Consider the following 23995-nt stretch of genomic DNA (forward strand, 5'->3'; position numbering starts at 1 on the left):
TCGAAGGATCCCACCAAACGCAATTTGATGGCTTCCACTATTCAACATCTCCTCAACATACAGGCTATCCAACCCGTCCCACCCTCTCACCGAGGGCGGGGTTTCTACTCCCACCTGTTCATGGTCCCCAAACACTCGGGTGGATGGAGAGCAATCCTAGACCTAAAACGACTTAATCGTTACCTGATCCAGCACACCTTACAAGCTATTCTACTGGGTACCAGGCAAGGGGACTGGCTCTCTTCTATAGATCTTTCAGAAGCGTATTTACACATCCCAATCCGGCCCTCCCATTCCAAATTCCTCAGGTTCTGCTACAATCACCACCACTTCCAATATGTGGCCCTCCCCTTTGGATTGGCATCAGCCCCTAGAACCTTTACTAAGGTCCTCGCAGCACTAGCGGCTCACCTTAGGAACCTCCCCGTACGTCTCCACTGTTACCTGGATGACATCCTCATCCTGTCCCCCTCCAGACATCAAGCAGAGAGGGACACCAGAGCTACTCTCTCTGCCCTCCCAAGACCATGGGTTCCTCCTAAACTAACAAAAGAGCCAATTTTTGCCATCTACCTGGATAACCCACTTGGAGTCTAATTGATACGGTTGAAGGAAAGGTCTTTCTTTCCTCGGAAAGACTCCTTAGCATCCAGGAATCTGTCAAACATATCCGGCGATCAAAAAAGGTAACTCTATTAGAATTGTCTAAATTATTGGGTAAGATGGTCTCACGCATTTCCATTGTTCCCTGGGCCCATTTACACACCAGATCCCTACAGTGGTTCCTGCTCCCATTTCAAAGATCCAGCAGAAGCAATTCAAAATCCACAGTCAAGGTACCTCCAAGGATCCTCACGTCTCTCCTCTGGTGGACTAACGCCGCCATCAACAAGGGTCATTACTTCAAGGAGCCCCAGCAGTTCACCTCACCACAGACACCAGCCTGTCCAGATGGGGTGCTCACATCCACTTGCTCACGACACAGGGCAGATGGTTGGAGACAGAACGGTATGCAGTATAAACTGGTTGGAACTTCACGCCATACACCTGGCCCTATGCAGCTTCCTCCCTCAGGTACACGGGCGTCATGTCCTTATCCTCACGGACAATGTCACTGCCAAGGCTCACGTCAACAGACAAGGGGGGCACACAGTCCATACGGTTGATGAGAGAAGCCGAGCGCCTCTGCCGCTGGGTGGAGCTCAACCTCCTCTCCCTCAAAGCAGAGCACATTTCAGGAGTCTCAAACACCCAAGCAGACTGGTTGAGCAGGGCCACGGTGGACCACTCCGAATGGCGCCTCCACCCGTCTCTGTTCAAGGAGGCAACCACAATCTTCGGCCTACCAATAGTGGATCTCTTCTCATCCCCTCTCAACACACAACTCCCAAGATTTTTTTTGAGGTACCCCTCCCATGGGGCCGAGAATTACAACGCCCTATGTTGCTCCTGGCCCCCAGGGCTTCCATACGCATTCCCCCCATTAGCCCTAGTTCCCAGAGTCATCCAGAAACTGATCCACGAGAAGGCAGAACTGCTTCTGGTGGCCCCCTACTGGCCCAGGCGTCCATGGTTGGCGGTCCTTCCCTGGAAAATCCCCCCGAACAGGATCTCCCTTTCTCAGGGGCCCCTCCTGCATCCGGATCCCCAGTGGCTCCAGTTAGCCGTCTGGAGGTTGAGCGGAACCGCCTAAGAAACAAGAAGTTCTCTGACCAGGTCATTGATACCATCTTAGCCGCCAGACGGCCCTCAACTACCCGAATCTACGATGCCACTTGGAATAGTTTCTGCAAGTGGTGTCATAAATCCCAGGTCAACCCACTTTCGCCCTCCATTGCTCGGATTTTGGATTTCCTCTAAGAGGGACTGAAGAAAGGCCTTTCCCCCCAACACCTTGAGACAGCAGGTCGCAGCCCTCACAACTGTCATCGCTTGCGACAATTTTGGTTCCCTTTCCCACCACCCTCGCATTAGGGAATTTCCCAGAGGAGCCACTAATTTGTGTCCCCCAACCGTTCAACGATACCCTACCTGGGATCTTAATAGGGTCCTGGTGTATCTCACTAAACACCCCTTTGAGCCTCTCAGGAAATCCTCCCTCCAGTTTTTAACATTCAAAGTTGTGTTCCTGGTGGCCATAACATCGGCCCGTCGAATCTCGGAGATCGCAGCCTTGTCGGTGAGAAGGACTTCTGCATTTTCCATGCCAACCCGGTGGTTCTCCGGCCCAACCCTACCTTCTTGCCCAAGGTCAACTCAGCCTTCCACAGGGCACAGGAACTCACTCTCCCAAACTTCTGCCCCAAACCCTCGCAAGAGAAGGAGACTCTTTGGCATACCCTGGACGTGAGACGTGCCCTTCGCATCTACATTAAGCGCACCCAGCCCTTTAGGACATCCGAATCCCTATTTCTTTCCTTTCAACCCAAAACATTGGGCCACAAAGTATCCCCTTCAACCATCGGCTGCTGGATCAGAGCTACTATCTGTAGATTTTACTTGTCTCAGGCTCTGCCAGTTCCCAGCAGAATAACAGCACATTCCACCAGAAGTGCGGCTACCTCGGCAGCTTGGGCCATCCAGGCCCCAATCACTGATATTTGCCAGGCTGCTACCTGGGCCTCCCCGTCTCCCTTCATTAGGCATTATAAAATCAACATATTTGCCTCATCGGAAGCCTCGTTTGGCAGACGAGTCCTACAGCGGGTCCTCAAGGACCCGGAGAGGCTCCCGAACCAGACGGAGTCCCTCCCGTAGGACAGCCAAATATTGATATGTCCCACTCTCTGGATGATCTGAGCAGCTCTAAGGAGAATGGGCGTTGGTTCTTACCTGACACGCCATTTCTCTTCGAGCTGCGAGGATCATCCAGCCCCACCCTTATCTTTCACCATCTGGTGGGCTCTTGTTTCGGCCAATGAATCCTTAAGTCTAGTAAGATGAGAGTACGAAATTCTCTTTCCTCTCGCCTTCGCATAAACTGGGGAACGCTGTAATGGAGCCACGTGATGGAAGGAGGAGCATTCCTCAGTAATTAAGCTCAGCCTACAACAACACAGACTGAAGCACCTCCCACTCTCTGGATGATCCTCGCAGCTCGAAGAGAAATGGCGTGTCAGGTAAGAACCAACGCCCATTCCGTCTCATCCTGGATTTTCTATCCACTTCGAGGACTTTCACCCATTGCCGAGCCTCCAAAACACTTGTAAAAAAAGAGCTCATGAACAAGGCAGTTCAGCACTTGTTGGACATCCAGGCCATCGAGCCAGTGTCAGAGGAGCAAGAGGGACCATGGGTTTTACTCCATTCTCTTCATAGTTCCGAAGGCCACAGGGAGGGGTGTGCGGAAAGCAATCCTAGATCTCAAAAAGCTGAACACTCATATAGTGTACAAGAGATTCATAATGCAATCTCTGCAGTCAATCTTGGAAGGCCTAAGGGGGGAGCGATCTCCTGATTTCCATCCATTTGACGGAGGCATACCTGCACATTTCTATCTATCCCTCCCATCGGAGGTTTCTCAGGTTCTATTACACAGGGAATGATTATCAATACAAAACCCTGCCATTTGGCCTATCATCGGCCCCCAGGACCTTCACAAAAGTGGTGGCAGTACTGGCTGTGCACCTCAGAACAATCCCGGTGCAGGTCCAGTACTATCCTGCCGATGTCTTTATCTGGTCCAGTTCCAGCCAACAAGCCCGGTCAGACCTGGCCTCCATAATCCAGGTTCTACAAGAACACGGTTTTTCCATCAACTTCCAGAAAAGCCAGCTAGTCCAGAAAAGCCAGCTAGACCCGCCTTCTACATTTAGGCATGGTAATAAATACCAATCTGTGTGAGGTTTACTTGTCCCAGGAGCGCCAGGACAGCATCAAATCCTTGGTCACCCAGATCACAGCGGAGCGAGTGGGTTCTTTAGCGGTGCTTTCCCAGCTCCTGGGAAAATTGATACCATGCATCACTATAGTGCCCTGGGCCCGATTACATGCCAGTTCCCTCCAATGGTTCCTCCTACTGTTCCAGAGGGCAGGCACCAGCACCTCCAACATCAAGGTTTGACTGAAGTCGGACGTCCTCAGGTTCCTCAGGTGGTGGGTTTCCCCAGCGATCACAAGGAGTCCCTTTTCAAGGAACCTAATCACATAATAGTCACTTCAGATGTGAGTCTGTTAGAATGGGGGAGCCCATATACAGTCCCAACTCACACAGGGACAATGGTTCCCAGCGGACCTTCAAAAGAACAAACTGGTTACAACTCAGTGCCATCCCTGTAGCTCTCAAACACTTCCAAAGCACAGTAGCCGGCCAATACGTATTGATCCTAACAGACAGTGTGGCAGCCAAAGCACATGTCAATTGCCAGGGAGGGGCTCACTCCAGATCCCTCATGACCAAAGCAGAGCAACTGGGAATCTGGGCAGAAGATCACCTATTGTCCATCAAGGCAGAGCACATATCAGGAATATCACATGTACAGGCAGATTAACTGAGCAGAACCAGGGTGGACAACTCCGAGTGGTGTCTCCACTCAGATCTCTTTCGGGAGATGTCTCAGAAATTCAGGAGGCCGGTACTTGACCTCTTTGCCACTCCAACAAACACCCAACTTCCCTGATTCTTCTCCAGATTCCAGGTGCGGAAGGGGTCAATGACTTTCGCAGCTGCTGGCCCAAGAGTCTCCTTTACCTCTTCCCTTCGTCCTGGGGATAATAAGGAAAGTGCTACTAGAACAGGCAGAAATCCTCCTCATAGCTCCCCATTGGCCCAGATGGTAATGGTATGCAGACCTAGTGAGCTTGTCAGTGTCCCGTCCTTGGAGGATTTCTCAGGATAGGATCTCTCTCAGCCAGGCATTCTTGGAACACCTGGAGCCTCAGTGGCTCCACTTGACCGCCTAGTACTTGAAAGGAGGAACCTGAGGAAGGATAACTTTTCAAGAAAGGTGATCAGGACAATTCAAACCTCTAAGAGGCCCTCCATGAACTGAATGTATGATGCTACCTGGAAAGCATTCCATCACTGGTGTGCCAAAAATGACATGGATCCCACTGCAGCTTCTATTCTGCAGACTTTTTGCAAGAGGGACTCGACAAAGGTTTCTCTCCTAATACAGTGCGTAGACAGATAGCCGCCCTGTCCATGGTGTTGCATTATGGAAAGTGGGACTCCTTAGCCAGGCATCCAGTAGTCCGCACCTTCATTAAAGGAGCTGTCAATCTCAAACCAACGATTCACAGGTATCTTTCCTGGAACCTGTCTGCAGTATTACAAGCCCTTACCCAGGCACTGTTTGAACCTTTTCAATCTGTAAGCCTGCGGTACTTAACACTCAAAGTTGCCTTCTTAGTGCCATTACCTTGGCCAGGCGCATATTGGAATTGGCAGCTCTTTCAGTCAGAGACCTCAGTCTGCACCTTCCACGCAAATAGGGTAATTCTGCACCTTGGCACCTTCATCCCCAAACTCCCGCTTCCATAGGGCTCAGGAAATTGTCCTACCTGACTTCTGCCCCACTCCATCTCATGATATGGAGCACAGATGGCACAAACTGTAAGGAGGTACTTTGCAGATACATCAAAAGAACATTGACATATCGCAAAACTGAAGCCCTCATTTCAGCCGTCTTCAATGGGTACCAAAGTCTCTTCCTCAACCATCGGCAGTTAGATCAGAGCTTGTATAGCCAAGGCCTACGAGACTCAGGGTCTTCTTGTACCCAGACGAGTAACTGCCCATTCAACTAGAAGTGCAGCTACCATAGTTGGGTGACACAAGCCTCACTTGAGGACATCTGCAGGGCGGCGACATGATCCTCCCTGTCTCCTTTCGTAAGGCACTACAAACTGGACACATACGCCTCAGCAGAGGCGGCCTTCGGCAGAAGAGTGTTACAATGAGTCCATACAGACGAGGTTCACAGGACCAGACTTCTTCCCCCCCATAGGGACTGCCAGCTTTGGTATGTCCCATATGTGTGGATTTTCCCAAAGGCATGCTGGAGAATAGGCGTTGGCTTACCTGAACGCAGTTTCTCAGCATGCCTTGGGATAATCCACTCACCCTGGCAACTGTCTGGTCCAGTGTCCACATGGGAGGCAGAGCCAATGCCACAAAGAAGATGATCAGGTAGCTGTGCCTTTGTCTTGACTGGAGCTTGTGGACTTCTTGATCCAACATGAAGAGGCGTGGCAAAGATTGATGACTCAGTCTCTGGTCAGAAAGGCAGATTCAACCCATATGTATCGATTCTCCCAGGCCTGCTGAGAAACTGTGTTCATGTAAGCCAAAGCCTATTTGCTATATATTTGTGCCTGTGATGGTTGTTCTGAATAATTTAGATCTTTTATTTATCCTTAAGTAGGTGCTTATATTTAACAATAGCACATAAGATAGCATTTAGGCTTATATACCGCTTCACAGTGCTTTACAGCCCCCTAAGCAGTTTATAGTATTGGTGTAATTGAGCTGGTAAAATTTGAACTGCAAACTGCTGGCAGCCGGCAATGAGCAGAAGTAGCCTGCAATACTGCATTCTAACTTACTGTGCCACCAAGGCTCTTTAGGTAATGTTCATGCTTATTAATTTGTATTTCTTTTGTTACCATTACCATTCTATAATGATTGCTTTTGGATGTGTCATAAGTCATGATCACATAACAGTTACAAGAAGGAATTCACTTCTATTTTGATTAATTATAGTTTATGAAATTTCCTGAACAACAACTGAACTAAACTAGTTTGCTAACTGCAAATAACTTCAAACCATGGATTTTGAAGCTGATTTTTTAAAATTAAGTTAACTACTTCAGTTTCAGAGATAAGGTAGCCTGTAGTTAATTGAATTAGAACATTTCTAAATGCCTTGTGAATATACTTAACGTAGTTGAGCAAATTAAATCTGAACTGGAGCATATTCCTATGAAGATGAACTTCCATGTTTAAAAATAGTAGTTCGTTCAATTTTTAAAGTAGCTGGTTTTGTAGAAAGTGTTATTCCATTAATCGTTAAACATAAGATATTCCATTGTCTTATCTATTTGTTTTTTGTTTTTTAAATTCTCCATAGGGTACATCTTAGCAGTAGTGGAAACTTTATTGATTATTGCATTGCCATATAAGTCAGTCTATACAAGCAAAATTGACTACATCATGTCAAGTGAGAAAATATATTCAGTAATTGTATGTCATCATTTGTTTTAACATTGGAACTGACCATAGAATGGTATGAGCTAAAGTATAAATAGCCTCAAAAAGAGCATATGAAAATGATAAAGACATCACAAAAAAAAAACAAAAATACAGAGTGATAAGCTGCTTGAGGATTTGGAAGAGATGAACATTATGGACCAAAATAATGAATAATCAAAAACATCCTTGAATCTGCTACATCTATAGCACCCGTAAAAAATGTACAGTCAAAAATATCTCTGAAATTATTGGTTTAATGAAAAAATGATTGACAGTGAAAGATTCCCTAATAAACTGGTGTACTTAAACTTTGCAAGACAATAAGAAAAATGTATCCAAGAAGAAACACCTCAGTTTAGCATGAAGCTTGTGAAAAGGCAATTGAATAAAACAAAGGCATTAATAGAACAAATGCAAGATTATAAATACACAAAAAAAGGTTTTTTTGCATTAAAATGTGACAATGGCTCTGTGTGTAGAACTAGAATGAAATATTAGAAATAATTGGAAAATTCTACTCAGAGCTATACAAAGATCAAGATCACTTAAAAGTAACAACATCTACAAAAGAGGAAATGCCAGATATCCTAGTAGAAGAAATACCTTGCTATAAAATCAATGAAAAATGGCAAAGCTTCAGGAAATGACTTGTGTTACAGTTGAAATACTGAAAGTTAGTGGCCACAGTTTATATAAGGTACTAACAAAACTATACTGGAGATGCCTCAGAGAAGAAAAAAATACCCAATGCATGGAAAAATGCTGAAGTGATTCTTATACACAAGAAAGAGACCCAAGATGATATAAAGAAATATTGCCCAATAAGCCTTTCAATCATCTACAAGGTTTTCACCAAGATAATAGCAAGAATATTGAGAACAGCAAATGATGCACAGCCACAGGAGCAGGCAGAGTTCAGATGTGGCTATGGTACAATGGATCACATCCAGGTTGTTCAGCAAGTCATTGAAAAGCACAATGAGTATATCATACCTCTGTGCCTGGCTTTCATTATCTACTAAAAGGTGTTTGACTCAGTATTTTAGCAAGCAATAATTAATGCATTGCTCAACTAAGGCATAGATACTGCTTACATAAACTTACTGTCAAGCCCAAAATTGACGTGTAGTCATTTCAGGTAGGCTTAGTATATCTTCTTTTTCTTATTTTCTCTTTGACGGTTATGGGGGAAGGGTTTCGGGCTTGCCACATTCCTAAGGAGGGAGGAATGGAGATAGAGTTGTTTAGGCTAAGTGATTCTTCCCGTGAGAACATGAGCTGACCATGCTGAGGCCCCTTGAGATGGAGATTTATGACATCAAGCAACTTTGAATTACTTCTATTGGAGAATGTGACTTTTGGAGTTGTTTTTAACTTCTAATATTGTGGGGTAATTCAGGGTTGTGTCATGGACTTTGCCAATTGATGCTTTTCTAAATAAAAGAAATAGTTTTGGAAGATGGAGTTGCTCTTTTCTTTTTAAATGGATTTCATCACTGGAAACTTGACACTTACTACAATCAATATATGAAAAAACAATACTGACAATTTGCCTTAATGATCTTAAAGTGAAAATCAAAATAGAATGCGGTGTACGACAAGGCGATACAATAATATCCTTTTTCTAGCCTGCCTTGAAGAAGTATTTTGCAAACTAGACTGGGCAAAAGAGGGAATAAAAATCAGTGGCACCTATTTAAATCTCTTATGATTTGCAGATGATGATGTTCTCTTCTTACAAGGCCCAAAAGAGTTAGAAAACACATGCAAGAGCTGCACATGGAAAGAGACATGTTCAGTGTTACAAGATTAGATACAAAGGGCTGCATATGGATTAGAGAACAAATAAATACAATATCAACAAGAAAGTAAAAGAAATGGAAATGGGTTGGTCGTATAGCAAGACGAACTGATGACAGATGGACAAAGGCAGTCATAGAACAGATCCTACTTGATCAAAAGTGTCCATGAAAGAGACCTAAAACAAGATGGATCGATGACATCAGCAAATATTGCAGGCCCAATTGGCAAAAGAAACCTCAGGACCATATTGGTTGGGAACATCTGGAAGAGGCCTTCATCCTGTGATGGATAGACATAAAATTAATGGAATTAACATAATATAACACATTTCACTAATATTTTCTAAATACAGAATAAAAAAGTGTCTTTTTATAGTGCTATATATAATATAACTGACCTGAATTCATTCAGAAGAGATTACAGTATCTCCCCAATGCATTTATTGAATGAATACACAAATTGTTACCAAGTGGAGCATGGGTTGTCTTAGGGCAGACTGAGAGGCCTAATCCAGCACAAACCTATTGCAATGGGCCTCCGAAGGCCTCTCCCTACTCCCTGAGATATCCTGTGCTCTGCTTCTTGCTTCTAGGAGCACCAGAGCCTTTTAGGATTCCTTCATAGCCACACTGTCACAATCACATACTTTACTTTTTGAAGATGCTCAAAACTCAGAGGTCAAGGTAGATAACGTGAATTGGTCATTTTGTTGTTGGGCAATGTAGCACAATTGAGGAGAAAAAATCCTGGCAGTTTTCCTTTTCACCATTAGATTTAGTTCCCCAGCATTAACTCTGCTAGCGAAAAGTTATTGGAACTAACACTGGGACCTAAGACTGGCAATAAAAGGGAAATTGGCAGAATCTTTTTTCTAGATTGTTCCATATGGCCCAGCAGCAGAGAAGACTGTCCTTAACTACCCAATCTTTCTGAGTCCTTCAAAAGGAAAGAGAGTGAATGTGATTGGGGGTGGAGAGGAGTGGGTGGAACCTGGAGAGATAGCAAAACAAGCTTAGTGCTTTTCAGATCAGGGTGGGGGAGAAATAGGTGGGTGAGTGCGTTTAGCATCTCTGCAAATGAACATAAGGGTAAATAACTCCAGAGGCCACTACAGATGTAACTTTGAAATGGGGGCATGTAGCTTTTGGGGGAAGGTTGTAATTTTGAATAGTTGCTAGATGTCTTATATCTCAAGGAATAGATATGATTTTAGAAGTAACTTGTGGGTTTCCCCAATTCATATATTTATTATTATGATTTGAGTGTTTGACAATTTGTACAATATCAGAACATTGCCATTTTTCAGAATCTTAATTGTAGTTGATAATTTGTTGCTTCTTGAGAATTTGAAGTTCAATTTCAAATACAGGTAGCTTAAATGTGTTACAGTAGGACTCAAAAACAGATGCTGGAAATTGTGTACTCAATCACCCATCAAATTCTGCAGCTGTGGAAAAGAATGCAAAGACTAATTTGATGATGGTAATATAAAAACATATCCAAATTATATTGTGTCCTCTTGATCATGTATGATGTAATTTTGAGAAAAAATATTGAAGTTCTTTCCTACTTTCAAATTATAGATATTTTATACAGGGTTGTAGAACTTATTCTCTCTTAAAAGTCATATAAGGGATCCTCACTTAACCCTACTTGGGACTGGAATTTCCATTCCTAAGTGAAGTCATTAAATGAGATATCACATGATTGCATTGCATAGTGATGAGATTTGCAGTAATATCAGTTGCTGTCATTAGGCCAGAACCATGCTATTGTTAGGCCAGGATCTCAATAACATACGTGCTTGCAACAACAACACCCAAACTCGCTTGCATAGCAGCCTTGTACTCATTGCCTTAGACTTCCTTCTCTTCCCATGTAACTTACGTGCTTTGGGGTTCAACAGGAACTGGGGCTGTCAGGGTTGCATTGCTAAGTAATGATAATAGCACTTAGACTTATATACTGCTTCACAGTGTTTTTACAGCCCTCTCTAAGCAATTTACAGAGTCAGCATGTTGCCCCCAACAACCTAGGTCCTCATTTTACCCACCTCAGAAAGATAGAAGGCTGAGTCAACCTTGAGCCAGGTGAGATTCGATCTGCCAAATTTCAGGCAGCTAGCAATTAGCAGAAGAGGCCAGCAGTACTGCATTCTAACCAGTGCTTCACCATGGCTCATGATAAAGAAATGATAATTGTGTTGCTTAGTGTTAAAAATCTTTGTCCCAATTGATGTTATAACCTGAAGTTTGCCTACAAACATAAGTTCCTTTCTTGTTTGCTGAACTAGTTGCATTAACATTGCAGGCCATTAAACTAGTTCTGTAAGCTCAGTATTTTTTCTGTCCATTTGCCTATAAGAATCAGCTTCTAGAACAAGTCTAGTAGAATTTCGTTTTTCAAAATGGCTGCGCATGTGGATGCTGCAGCTAACTGCTGCTTCTTTCAGTGAATGGTGTGTATGATTCTGTGTGTGTTTTGGATCCTTGATTGAATCCTCTGGGGCAAGGAGCATCTATAGTCGGCAAACCTTGTTACAAATTGGATTGCAATGTGAAAAGGCTATTACGGACGATTTTATACATTCTCATAACATACCGAAGGAGGCAGCTAGGCCCCTGGGGGAGCCATGGATCACTGTCCCTGTAGGAAGGAGGAAGAGGCAGAAAAAGAAGAATAGGGAAAGAGGATGCCATGTGGGGTTTTCTTTAGGCTGAGTAAGTTTCCACACAAGCCCTCAATTCCAAGTATATTTCTTACCAATGCAAGATCTCTGACTAATAAAATGGATGAATTAAGGCTACAGATTGCAAAGACTAAATTCATCAAGAACTGCTGTGTTTTGCTAATCACAGAAACTTGGCTTCATTCACTCATTCCAGTTGCAGCTGTTGAGCTGGAAGGCTACATAGCTCACTGCAGGACAGGAGTAGAGATTCTGGAAAAATCAAAGGAGGAGGTTTAAGCCTTTATGTGAACAAAAGCTGGTGTATCAATACAAAGACTGTAGACAGCCACTGCTCCATGGATCTGGAGTATATGACTCTTAAATGTAGATCCATATATCTTCCACGGGAATTCAACATGGTTTTGATTACTGCAGTCTATGTCCCACCTGATGCCAATACTACCATAGCTTTGGGATTTTTTTATAACATTGTTAGTAATCAGCAGAATAAGTATCCTGATGCTGTGCATATCATAGCGGGGGACTTTAATCAAGCTGATTTAAAAGAAGTACTCCCTAAATTCTATCAGTATGTTAAATGTGCTACTAGAGGAGCAAACATATTGGACAAAGTATCAAACATGGCTATAAGGTTATACAATTACCACAATTGGGTCAGTCAGACCATATGTCCCTGCTTTTAGCACCAGCGTACATCCCTCTTAGGAGACGGGCTCGATCTATAATAAAGACAGTGAAATCTTGGCCAGAAGATTCTTCCCAACAACTTCAGAATTGTTTTGAGAACACAAATTGGGACACCTTTTACCACCCTGACCTAGAGGAGCACACTGCAACTGTTCTGTGCTATATCAAACACTGCACAAATGCTATCCCTGTGGATAAATGTATTAGGATCTATCCCAATAAGAAACCCTGGATGACCAAGGAAGTCCAGCGCCTCTTGCGTGACAGGACCAAGGCCTTTAGGTCTGGTGATGGGGCAAGATACAGTGTTGCCAGAGCTAATCTGAAGAAAGGTATTCGGAAAGCCAAGACTGATTATAAGAGGAAGATTGAGGATAATTTTTATAGCAATAACATGAGGCAGATGTGGCGAGGGATTCAACAAATTACAAACCATCAACTGACCAATGTCATCCCTGCTGAGGGGGATGCTTCATTGGCAGAGGAACCGAATCTCTTCTTTGCTCACTTTGAAGTGGAGACATCAGAGACAGATAAAATACAACTACCAGCCAATTGTAGCCCCCACCTCATTGTGGAGGAACAGGAGGTGAGGAACATTCTGAAGGCTGTGGACCTTAGAAAGGCTGACAGTATCTCTGGCAGAGTGCTTAAAGACTGTGCTGATCAGTTGGCTGGAGTCTACCAGGATCTTCAATCGGTCTTTATCCCAGTCCACTATTCCATCTTGTTTGAAGGCTTCCACCATTGTTCTGCTGCCAAAGAAGTTCCCTATCAGTAACCTCAACGATTACAGACCAGTGGCACTCACTCCTACCATCATAAAGGGCTTTGGTCTGCTGGCACATCATTTCTGGTCTTCCGCATACATTTGATAAACACCAGTTTGCTTACAAAAAAAATAGATCTACAGAGGACGCTATAGCCATCACTCTTCATACTGCTCTGGCTCATCTAGAACAGTGGGGGAGGGGCTGTGTGAGGATGCTTTTTGTGGATTTTAGTTCTGCATTTAGCACAATTCTTCCACATAAACTAGTGTCTAAACTTCTGGACCTTGGACTTTCTAATTCAATCTGCCTTTGGATTATGGATTTCCTGTCTGCCCGCTCACAGAGGGTCAGATTAGGTAATCATACCTCTTCAGCCCTTATTCTTAACACTGGTACATCATAGGGTTTGCTTGTTGAGTCCCTTACTTTATACTGCATTCCCACTCACACTAGTAATACTATTGCTCAATTTGCAGATGATACAACAGTGGTGGGACTTAACTCTGGGGGGGGGGTGAGTTTGCCTACTGAGATGAGGTGGACCGGTTGCTTTTGTGGTGTGGAGACAATAACTTGGTCCTCAACACCAATAAGACCAAGGAACTTATAGTGGATTATAGAAGGAACAGATCAGACATCCAGCCCTTGCTTATCAATGGAGACCTAGTAGAGTAAGTGGCCAGTTTTAAGTTTCTGGGTGTTGCCTTAAAAGAGGACCTGACCTGGGGTGCCCGCACTGCAGTCCTGGTCAAAAGGGCCCAACTGAGATTATACTACCTGAGACTTCTCAGAAAACAACAACTGAATTAGAAACTGCTGATGATCTTCTACTGCTGCACCATAGAGAGCATTTTAACATATTGCACAAACCTGTATGGTTTGTCAATTGCATGGTGGCAGATAGGAAAGCACTCCAGAGGGTTAATATCATTTCCCAGAAGATCATTGGTTGACCTGTCCCCAGAAGAGCTTTATAGCTCCCGCTGCCTTAAGAAAGTTCAGAACATTCTCAAAGATCCATCTCATCCTGGGAACCCTTTTTTGAACAGACGGTACAGAATAATAAAAACAAGGACAAATAGGCTGAAAAACAGCTTCTATCCCAGGGCAGTGGTTCTTTTGAATTCTGCTGTATAGTTCAGTACTGGTGTGGTGTCAGGGGTTTCCGGTTCAATGTGTGAAGGATGTGTGTTTGTGTTTATTTTCATGGTCATGATGTGCACTGAAGATGGTATATGATTTCGTTGTACGAGGTGCAATGACAAAGTAAACTAAACTAAATCACCTGAATTTGGCAGAGTTAAATCCTCCCTGAGAATTTGTATAATTTTCTACTGCAGTTCAATTAATTGGATATGCTGATGATACTCGGCAGTATGTCTGGCCCCGTGGTGAATTAAGTGATGCTGTGTCCTCCCTCTCACAGTGCCTGGAGGCTGTTAGGGGCTGGATGGGGAGCAATGGGTTGTAACTAAATCATTGCAAGACTGAATGACTGGGTTTGGGTTTGTTGGCTCAGGGAGAATGGGCACCTTTGGTCTTGGATGGGGTTTCCCTGGAGATGATTTATACCAAGCAATGTGCATGTGTGCAAGGCTGGCAGGGTTGATAAGAAGTGGGGATCTGGTTTACATGAGTAGAGTGGAGCAGGGAGGCAGAATTGCGAGCACTCCTCAGATCTTGTTGGCCGCCTTGTTCATCACAGTTTGATTTTGTTTGAGATGCAGGAGAGTCCTGCAGCAGGAAAGACAGATGGAGGAAGGAGGGGGGATTGCCACTTCATTCTTGTGCTCCAAAAATTGCCCCGCACCAGGCAGAAGCAGATGGATGGAGGAAGAAGGGGTGATATCATTCCCTCCATCCCGCTGCAGGGCCACCATGAGCTCTTGCCCGCTGAAGGTGCAGGGCAGCCAAGAGCAGCGCAGCCAGGAGGACGAAGAGTCCTTACAAAGACCAGCAGCAGAGGCGGGGGGAGCAGGTGATCCCAACATACCATACGGTTTTCTGTCTCATTAGCAGCCTGTGAAAGACCCAAGCTCCAGGCCTGATGGAGCGCAAACCATGTTTGCACCTGCTCCAAAGCCACAAGGTAAACTGCGGAAGAGAGGCCCTCCACCGCAAGTTGCCTGGCTCTGTGGGCAGGGGCAGGATTGGTAAGAGTGTGCTGGAAACACCTCCAGGCACCTGGAGAGACAAAACGAGAGGCAGCTCCTGGCCCTTGATGGCTGAACTGATCCACACAGCCGTAATTAAGGGGCCAAGCCTCCGTGAGGTGACTGTGGAAGGAAAGGAAAGGAAAGGAGCTGCCATGCCTCAGGGATTGCTGCCCATGTTTGTGAGGGGACACACAGTTTGATTGCCTCCCGTGCTGGCTATGCCCCCTCCCCCTTTGCTAAGGCTTATTTTTGGGGTAGGGCTTGTATTAGGCCCATCCCCCCCCCAAAATCAGGCTAGGCTTATTTTCGGAATAGGTTGTATTTTTGGGAAAAACTTGGTGAAAATAGCAATTTTATTCTTTTTCCCATTTAATAAAACCAAAAATATAAAGATTCTGGAGCTCTTCCTTATCATTGGAATGAAAAAATTACTGTATTTTTCAGAGTGTAAGATGCTCCGGAGTATAAGATGCACCTTAGTTTTGGGGGAGGAAAATAAGGGGAAAAAATTCTGCCTCTGCCTACCAGCATCCATCAGTATTCATCTGGCAATGTGTGAGAGTTGAGGGCTGTTTGGAAACCAAAACATTATTTGCTGTTTGAGAAGGAAGGAAACAGCAAGGAGCCTGGCTATGGCTTAGCTCAATTGTTCTGTACTAAAGCTGCATGCTGCTCTGAAACTGAATATTGAAACTCCTCTCCACTGCTTGTGTTTTGCTTGTATTTACTACCATATTGGAAAACCTGATTTTGTTATTGTATATCATGTGTTGTATACTGTATAAAGAGAAATTACTGAATCCTGCTGAATCAGTTACTTTGTGTGTGCTTTCTGGACGTGATTGCTGATGCAAATTCTGACACATCCTTGCGGCAAATAGCGAACAGCCAGGTTAGCTTCAGCACATTACTGCAGCCTGGTTCAGCAGGAACAGCGGATTGGCAGGTGGATCGACCACCTGGAATACCCCCAATCAGCTGTTCCAGGCTACAGGGATTGCCACAGACCATCACCATCTCCGTGCCTTGTGTTTTTGGCCTCTGTACCTCACGTTTTTGGGTTCATGCGGGGCTACATTCGTTGTATAAGATGCACCCAAATTTTCATCCTCTTTTAGGGAAGGAAAAAGTGCATCTTACATTCTGAAAAATACAGTACATATCAGCAATCAGATATATACAATAGTGCCTATACAAGTGCCAATAGCAATTCAGTCATACAAATAAATACTACCTTTTCTTTTCCTTTGACTCAGTATTGATCCTGGTAATTGCCTGAGCAAGATCCTTAAGCTTTTTTGACAAGATTTTGGCTTGCCATTGCCTGTTTTCTAGGCTTGAGAAAGAGCATCTGGCTATATTTGATTTTAATATTAGAAATTCTAAGCATTAGTTCCCCAAAGAGCACTATACAGATTTGAACATCTACCTGAAGTGACAGTTAATTAGATTTTTTAAATATCTGAACTATTTTTTTCTAGGTTTAACTACAGATCAACACATCATCTTGCATCACATGGATTTTACGAATTCTTAAATTGGTTTGATGAAAGAGCATGGTATCCACTAGGAAGAATAGTTGGTGGAACTGTGAGTATCAGAAAAAAATATTAAAGTTCTTGACAAATCTCTTCAAACTGGACTCTGTTTAAACTGTTTTTATATTTCTATGCTATTTCAATTTCTAGTTTGCAGTCAAGAAATATATATGATACTCAGTTTTGTTTTGTTTTTAAATTAAATCAGATATGTACTCAAATTCCATCCTTAACAAGTATTTGTTTAAAATGAATGAATTTTACATTTATAATAAAAATATTAAAGATTATGTTCTCACCTCCTAGTTCTCTTGTTACTATCCATCAAATTAGTTCATAGTATAACATTCCTACAATGTGAATAATAAAATTACTTCAAGCATTTAAAGGCTTGAATATTAGATATTTCTTATTTACTGTCAAATATTATATACATACATTGGTATAAAAAGCTATAACATCCCTCACTTCATCAGCAGCAGATTGGTTTAGTTGATCAGGCTAATTAGCCAAAAGTTCATTCCACCCTTACTTTAAGTATTCATTTCTGAATACTTAATGTAAGTTGTCAGCTAGGTTAGTCAGGACCTCTTCGACAGGAAATCAGACAGGAAACACAAATAGATAAACTAATTTCACTTTATTGTAAGATAGACTCTAGTAACTTTGAAGGCACATGCTTTCCACTTTCACTTTTGACTGTTTGAATCATTAAAGCGAAGTCTTTCCTAAGTTTCTTTCTCTGACAGTTAAGCGACTGTGGGCTCCTGCCTCTCTTGTCTGATTTTTTCCCAGACAGTATCTCTTCTCCTCTTTCCCAAGATCATTGATACATTCCATTACATCATCTTCTTCCAATAACTAAATGCCACCAATCTTCCCCCACTCATGTTTTGTATGTCTGCTGTAGAAAGTTGATTCATTGCCCCCCACTTAGTCTCTTGGTATAGTTGAAGCTCCCTACATTTCATAGACTAGTCCCTTCTGCTCATCATGGTCAGTGATTGACCTTTGCAGGATCCATAACTTCTTAGACAGGGTTTGTTTGGGTATTGGTTGGGAAAACCTATCAATTGTGATAAATGAACATCTCTTGCTTGCTCCCATATTCTTTCAAACTCTGATTATCTTTCTGGGTTTATTAAGCAGTTACCTTGCTTCTCTCTGTGTCTCAATACTGCTTGCAACTCATATTCTTCTTCCTATCTATTGGAATGGAAGGGGGTACTTTTGTTACAAATGTAGATCAGTTAGACATCTTCTCTATCGGAAGCCAGATGATGAACAGATGACATGTATTTTAATTTTTAAAAATAGGAAGAGGGTCCTTAAAAATTTGGAAGTAAATTGACTTCCTTTATCTGTTATGAGATTGACCAGTCCTCTATACAGGTAGTCCTCCACTCATGACTAAAATTGAACTCAACATTTCTGTTATCAAGCAATAGAGTTAAATGATTTTTGCCCGTTTTACAACCTTTTTTGCATAGTTAAGTGAATTACTGCAGTTCTTAAATTAGCGAATGTGGCTTCAGAAAGTCACAAAGATGATCACATGATCCCAGGACCCTGCAACTGTCACAAATGCATGCCAATTGCCAAGCATCCAAATGTTCATCACATGAGCATGGGGGTAAGTGTGACAAATGGTCAGAAATCTCTTTTTTCAATGCTATTGTAACTTCAAATGGTCACTAAGTGATTGGTTGTAAGTTGAGAACTACCTGTATCTAAAAACATAATCCAAAAATATTGAACCATTTCTTGGGCTGTTAGGAGACCCTTGTAAAGAAAGAAATGGGCCAATAAATCCACTACTACCACTATGGCAATATATTCCTAAACGAGAGGGAAATAATGATGAAATATAGAAAAATAGTATCCTATGGCTGGAGCGGGGAGGGGGAGGTTAGTAGTTGCAACAATCCAGTCGCTTAGGAGGGATTGGTTTTGTCTCTAACATATAGGCCAAGAAGAAACAATTCCTAATTTATCTGTGGATGCAGGGCCACCAATTCTTTTTCAGGGCACTTAATTAGTACTGAATATCCCCCACATCTGCCGCTTTGTGATATATTTCATGACACAGCTGTACTAGCCACTCCTTAGAGACACATATAAATGTCTACTGTGTACTACAGCTGTGTGAAAAAGTCCTGTACGCTTTACAGTTTATGGTTTATGACATTTTTTGGATAGGCCATTGATTTTATGATATGCTAACTGCTATGCAAATATTGTTATATTTAAATAACTACTGGTGGTTCTTAAATGTTAAAGCATAAGCTTTTTGCAATTTGGTACTGTTTGGATGGGAATAGTGAATTTTCTTGCATGCTTACAATGACTGTGATGATACCCAGTGGCATACGTGTTGCAATTACTAAGGCCAATGCTAGTGTTTTGTTAACATTTTTATTGTTTGTGGCCCTGAAAAGGACCGTTTAGGTAACCAAACATGGTTACTAATATGAAATTGGACAGACCTTATTGCTTATCACCAGGCAGCATTGCTTCAGCATAGACTGTATAAGCCTTTGCACATGATCACTAGTGACAATGTGGTGCCAGGCTGCAATAATGGATTCAGTCAGCTCCTGCTTAGTCTTTGGATGCTTCTTGCTTATTTTGTAACCAATCTTGGCCCACAAATTCTCAATTGGGTTCAAATCTGGGCTCTGAGCTGGCCAATCCAGAAGTTGAACACCATGCTTCTTCATGCACTGCTGGATGGACTTGGCTCGATGACAAGGAGCATTGTCATCCTGGAAGTAAAAGTCCTTCCTTACAGGTCAACCCCACAATAACAACTACTTTAGCAACAACTTCACCCATGGCGCAAAAAACAATAGAGGAAACACTACCAATAGAGAAGCAATCTAGCATCTCGAATGCCAGCATTCATGCAATGTTTCTAACTTTACAGGACTCACTGACAAAACTGCAAGAAACAATGACTAAAAACCACAGGGAAACAAGAGCAGATATTAATGAACTGAAGGAAGAGATGGGAAAATTAAAGGCAGAAATGAAGGCAGACATCTTTAAAGTAGAGGATAAAGTGGGAATACTGCAACAGGCCTTGGAGAAAAATGAAGTTAGAATAAAAGAGGTAGAAAAAAGAACTGACCGAACGGAAAAGGAATTAGAAAGAGTGGATGAAGATTTTAAAAACATGAGTAAAGAAATGGACGACTCATTGGTCCTCCTAGAGATGGACAAGGCGGCAATGTACTTAAGATTTCAAAATGTGGCGGAATCAAAAGAGGAAGACCTGGAATACTTGATGGCAGAAATACTGTCCGGTCTTTTGGAAAAAGACAGAGATGATATCCAAAAAGAATTTGATGAAGTTTACCGGGTCAATATAAACTACGCAAGGCGACATAAATGTCCTAGGGAAGTTCACATACGATTCACCAGAAGATGTATCCGTGATATGATATATAAAATTTCTAGAGGTAAAACAATAACTTATAAAGAAAAAGAAATTATAATTCTTAAACAGATTCCGAGAAGAGTAAGGGAACGAAGGCATGATTACAAATTTCTGGCAGCTTATTTAAACCAAAAAAGAATTACATTCAAATGGCTTATACCAGAAGGGATGCTAGTGTCGTGGAAAGAGAGGAAAATTAAAATAGACACCATGGAAAAAGCTCAGGACTTTTATGAACGGATGGTGGGCCCGCAGGAGCAAGGTAGTAGGGAGGAATTGGAGACAAATTCTCAAGAAGAATACGGTGGACACAAAAATAGAACCGGATCTGTAGGGAACCAAGAGGACACTCATTCGCAACAAACGACAGAAGGAACTACAAAAGCACAAACACAAAGAGAAACGGGCGGTTACACGCCAAAGAGCGAAACAGAACTAAATAAATGGGAGAAGAAAAAAAGTTACTATCAATAAATAGAAACGGTTTAAATTCAACGATTAAAAGAAAAAGGATATTAACTAAATTAATCAAACAAAAGGCTGATATAATATGCCTACAAGAAACGCACATAATGAAGAAAGATGAAAAATATTTAGAATGCCCGAAATTAGGAAAGTTATTTACCACACCAGCAGACGAGTGTAAAAAGAAAGGAATTGCAGTATATGTAAAAGAGGATTTAAAAGCAGAGCTAATATGGTTGGATTCGGAAGGAAGGACTCTGGTTTTGCAGATCTGGATCAATGACATCCCAATTCTTTTAGTAGTAATTTATGCCCCGAATGGGGACCAAAAGAGTTTTTAAACACCTATATGGAAAAATGGTTGAATTGCAACAAAAAACATCCTTATTATAGGGGACTTCAATTCTATTGTTGAATATCAAAAAGACCACAGCAACGGCGGGAAAAATAAAAAGGGGAAAAGAGAGCTCCCTAAGATTTGCAGGAAATGATGAAAGAGTTAAATTTGACAGATATATGGAGAAGACTACATCTTGAGGAAAAACAGTTTACATTCTATTCAAAACCCCACCAAACATGGACACGGATAGATATGGCATGGATGAATGGGGAAATAGCAAACGAAATAAAAGAAGTGGAAATTTTGCCCAATGAATGGGCAGACCACAACCCAATACAGATAATATGGAAGGGTAGGGCAAAACCAAAGAAAAGGTGGACATTAAACACTCAATTAATAAAAGAGAAAGAATACATCAATAAATTAAAGGAGGAATTAATTTTTTTATAAAAGAAAACGACAATGGAGAAACTACAAAACAAAATATATGGGATACAATGAAGGCGGTAATAAGAGGTATAACAATCTCTTATAATGCCAAGAGAAATAAAGAAAAATATTCCCAGCAAAATAATCTACAACAAAGAATTAAGGAGCTAGAAACTCTACTACAGAATACTCCAAAAGATACAAAACTGCAAAATCAGATAAATATAGCTAAACATAAATTGAATTTAATCGAACAAGAGAAAATGATTACAAATTTGAATTTGACCAGACAAACCTATTTTGAACATGCCAATAAGCCAGGAAGATGGCTATCTTATAAATTAAAAAGAAAGAAAGAAAAGAGAATGATATATCAGTTAATAGATAGCAAGGGAGATATATACCAGGAAATAGAACAGAAAAAAGAAATCATTCATAAATACTTTGAAGATTTATACAAAGAAGAAGAGGTTAGTGAAGATAGAATAAGGAATTATTTAGATGAAGTTAAAGATAAGGTAATTGGGGAAGAAATGGCAGAACTATTAAATAAAGACATTACTGAATCGAATTGAAATCAGCAATAGATAACCAGAAAAATAACAAAACTCCAGGCCCAGATGGAATCCCAGGGAGCTCTATAAGGGTATAGTAGAACAAATTGGACCATTTATGTTGGAAGTTTTTAATGATGTTTTACTAGCAGCCAGGATGCCGGACTCATGGAGGGGGCGTTGATTTCGTTGATCTTGAAGGAGGATACAGATCCTAGATATATAAACAATTATAGGCCGATTTCACTTCTAAATACTGATTATAAAATATTTACTTCTATTATAGCAAACAGATTAAAAAGACTGCTAAACTTGTATATACATGAAGATCAAAACGGATTCCTCCCAGCTAGGCAAATAAAGAATAATCTAAGAATAGTATTAGATGTACTAGAATTTTATGAAGCCCACCCTGAGAGACAAGTAGCACTCACGTTTTTAGATGCAGAGAAAGCTTTTGATAATCTGAATTGGCAATTTTTAATTCAAAAAATTTATAATTTGAATCTGGGTACCAAATTTGAAAATATTATAACAACTATCTATGACACACAACAAGCTAATATAATAATAAACGGGAACACACCGCCCAATAAAGATAGAAAAAGGAGTGAGACAGGGCTGCCCACTATCCCCACTGCTCTTCATATTATCATTAGAAACATTATTAACGCGAATTAGGCAAAATTCAGATATAAAGGGATTAACGGTTAAGAAAGAGGAAATTAAATTGCAAGCATTTGCGGACGATATGATCTTCTTTATTGAAGAACCAATAGATAGGGGACTAAAATTGATGAAAGAACTGGAGAATTTTGGAGCAGTAGCAGGACTTAAAATAAATAAGAAAAAAACTAAATTAATGACCAAAAATTTAACAGAAAAACAGAAAATAGAATTAGAAGGAACAATGGAAATACAAGTGACAAAGAAAGTGAAATATCTAGGAATTTGGTTAACACCACACTGTAAGTCACTTAAAGAAAATAATTATGACAAATTGTTACATCAGGTAAAGAAAGATTTAGAATCATGGAGTAAACTTCAAATTTCACTATTAGGCCGGATTGCCACCATTAAAATGAACATTCTCCCCAAATTTCTATATTTATTCCAAACGATTCCAATTAAATTACACAAAAAGTTCTTCTAAGAACTCAACAAAACAACCTTCAAATTTATTTGGCAAGGGAAAAAACCCAGAATAAATGTTAAAGCAATGCAAGATACAAAGAGCAGAGGAGGGTTAGCAGTCCCAAACTGGGAGTTATATTATATGGCCACCTCATTAGTTTGGTTGAAGGACTGGGTGAAGTTAACTAATAAAAGAATATTATTTCTAGAAGGCCACGACTTACAAAGGGGGTGGCACGCATTCTTATGGGATATAGGGAAAACCAGTCAAAAATATTTTCATAGACATTTAATTAGAGACGCGCTACTAACAATTTGGAAGAAAATTCGGAAAAAACATTACATAAAAATACCAATATGGATTTCAACAATGGAGGCGATGATTTACCCAAACAATTTGGAAATTTCTAAAATGATTAAATATAAAGACTTATTGGACTCACAAGGAAATTTGAAATCGAGGCAGGAAATTCAGGACCAGGGACTAAAAATTGATCAATGGGTTTATCTTCAGATTCAAAGTAGGTACAAACAAGATAAGAAAGAATTTGGAATTAACAACAAACTTCAACAATTAGATAAGATTTTATTAGGACCGGACAAAAAAAGCCTAACAAAATTTTACAATTATTTACTAGAAACAGAATTAGAAGAAGAAATTGTAAAAGGGAATATGATTGCGTGGAGTCGGAATGTAGGACATAGTATTACACTAGCAGAATGGGAAAAAGTTTGGGGCAGGAATAATAAGATCACAAAATCGGTAGCATACAAGGAAAATCTTTATAAAATG

General features: G+C 41.4%; 1 protein-coding gene across 2 annotated transcripts in view; it reads left to right on the forward strand.

Moving 5' to 3' along the window:
• STT3B (STT3 oligosaccharyltransferase complex catalytic subunit B) overlaps positions 1-23995 on the forward strand; it is a 96796-nt gene that overhangs the window by 11709 nt on the left and 61092 nt on the right. For both annotated transcript variants that reach the window (XM_087915368.1, XM_087915369.1), the window contains exon 2: positions 16785-16893. In XM_087915368.1, coding sequence (XP_087771494.1) covers positions 16785-16893 — 109 coding nt within the window. The remainder of the gene's footprint in view (positions 1-16784; positions 16894-23995) is intronic.

Source organism: Pseudonaja textilis, chromosome Z (genome assembly GCF_049901715.1).
Source record: "Pseudonaja textilis isolate UNSWEBS1 chromosome Z, rPseTex1.2, whole genome shotgun sequence".
Taxonomy (NCBI): Eukaryota; Metazoa; Chordata; class Lepidosauria; order Squamata; family Elapidae; genus Pseudonaja; species Pseudonaja textilis.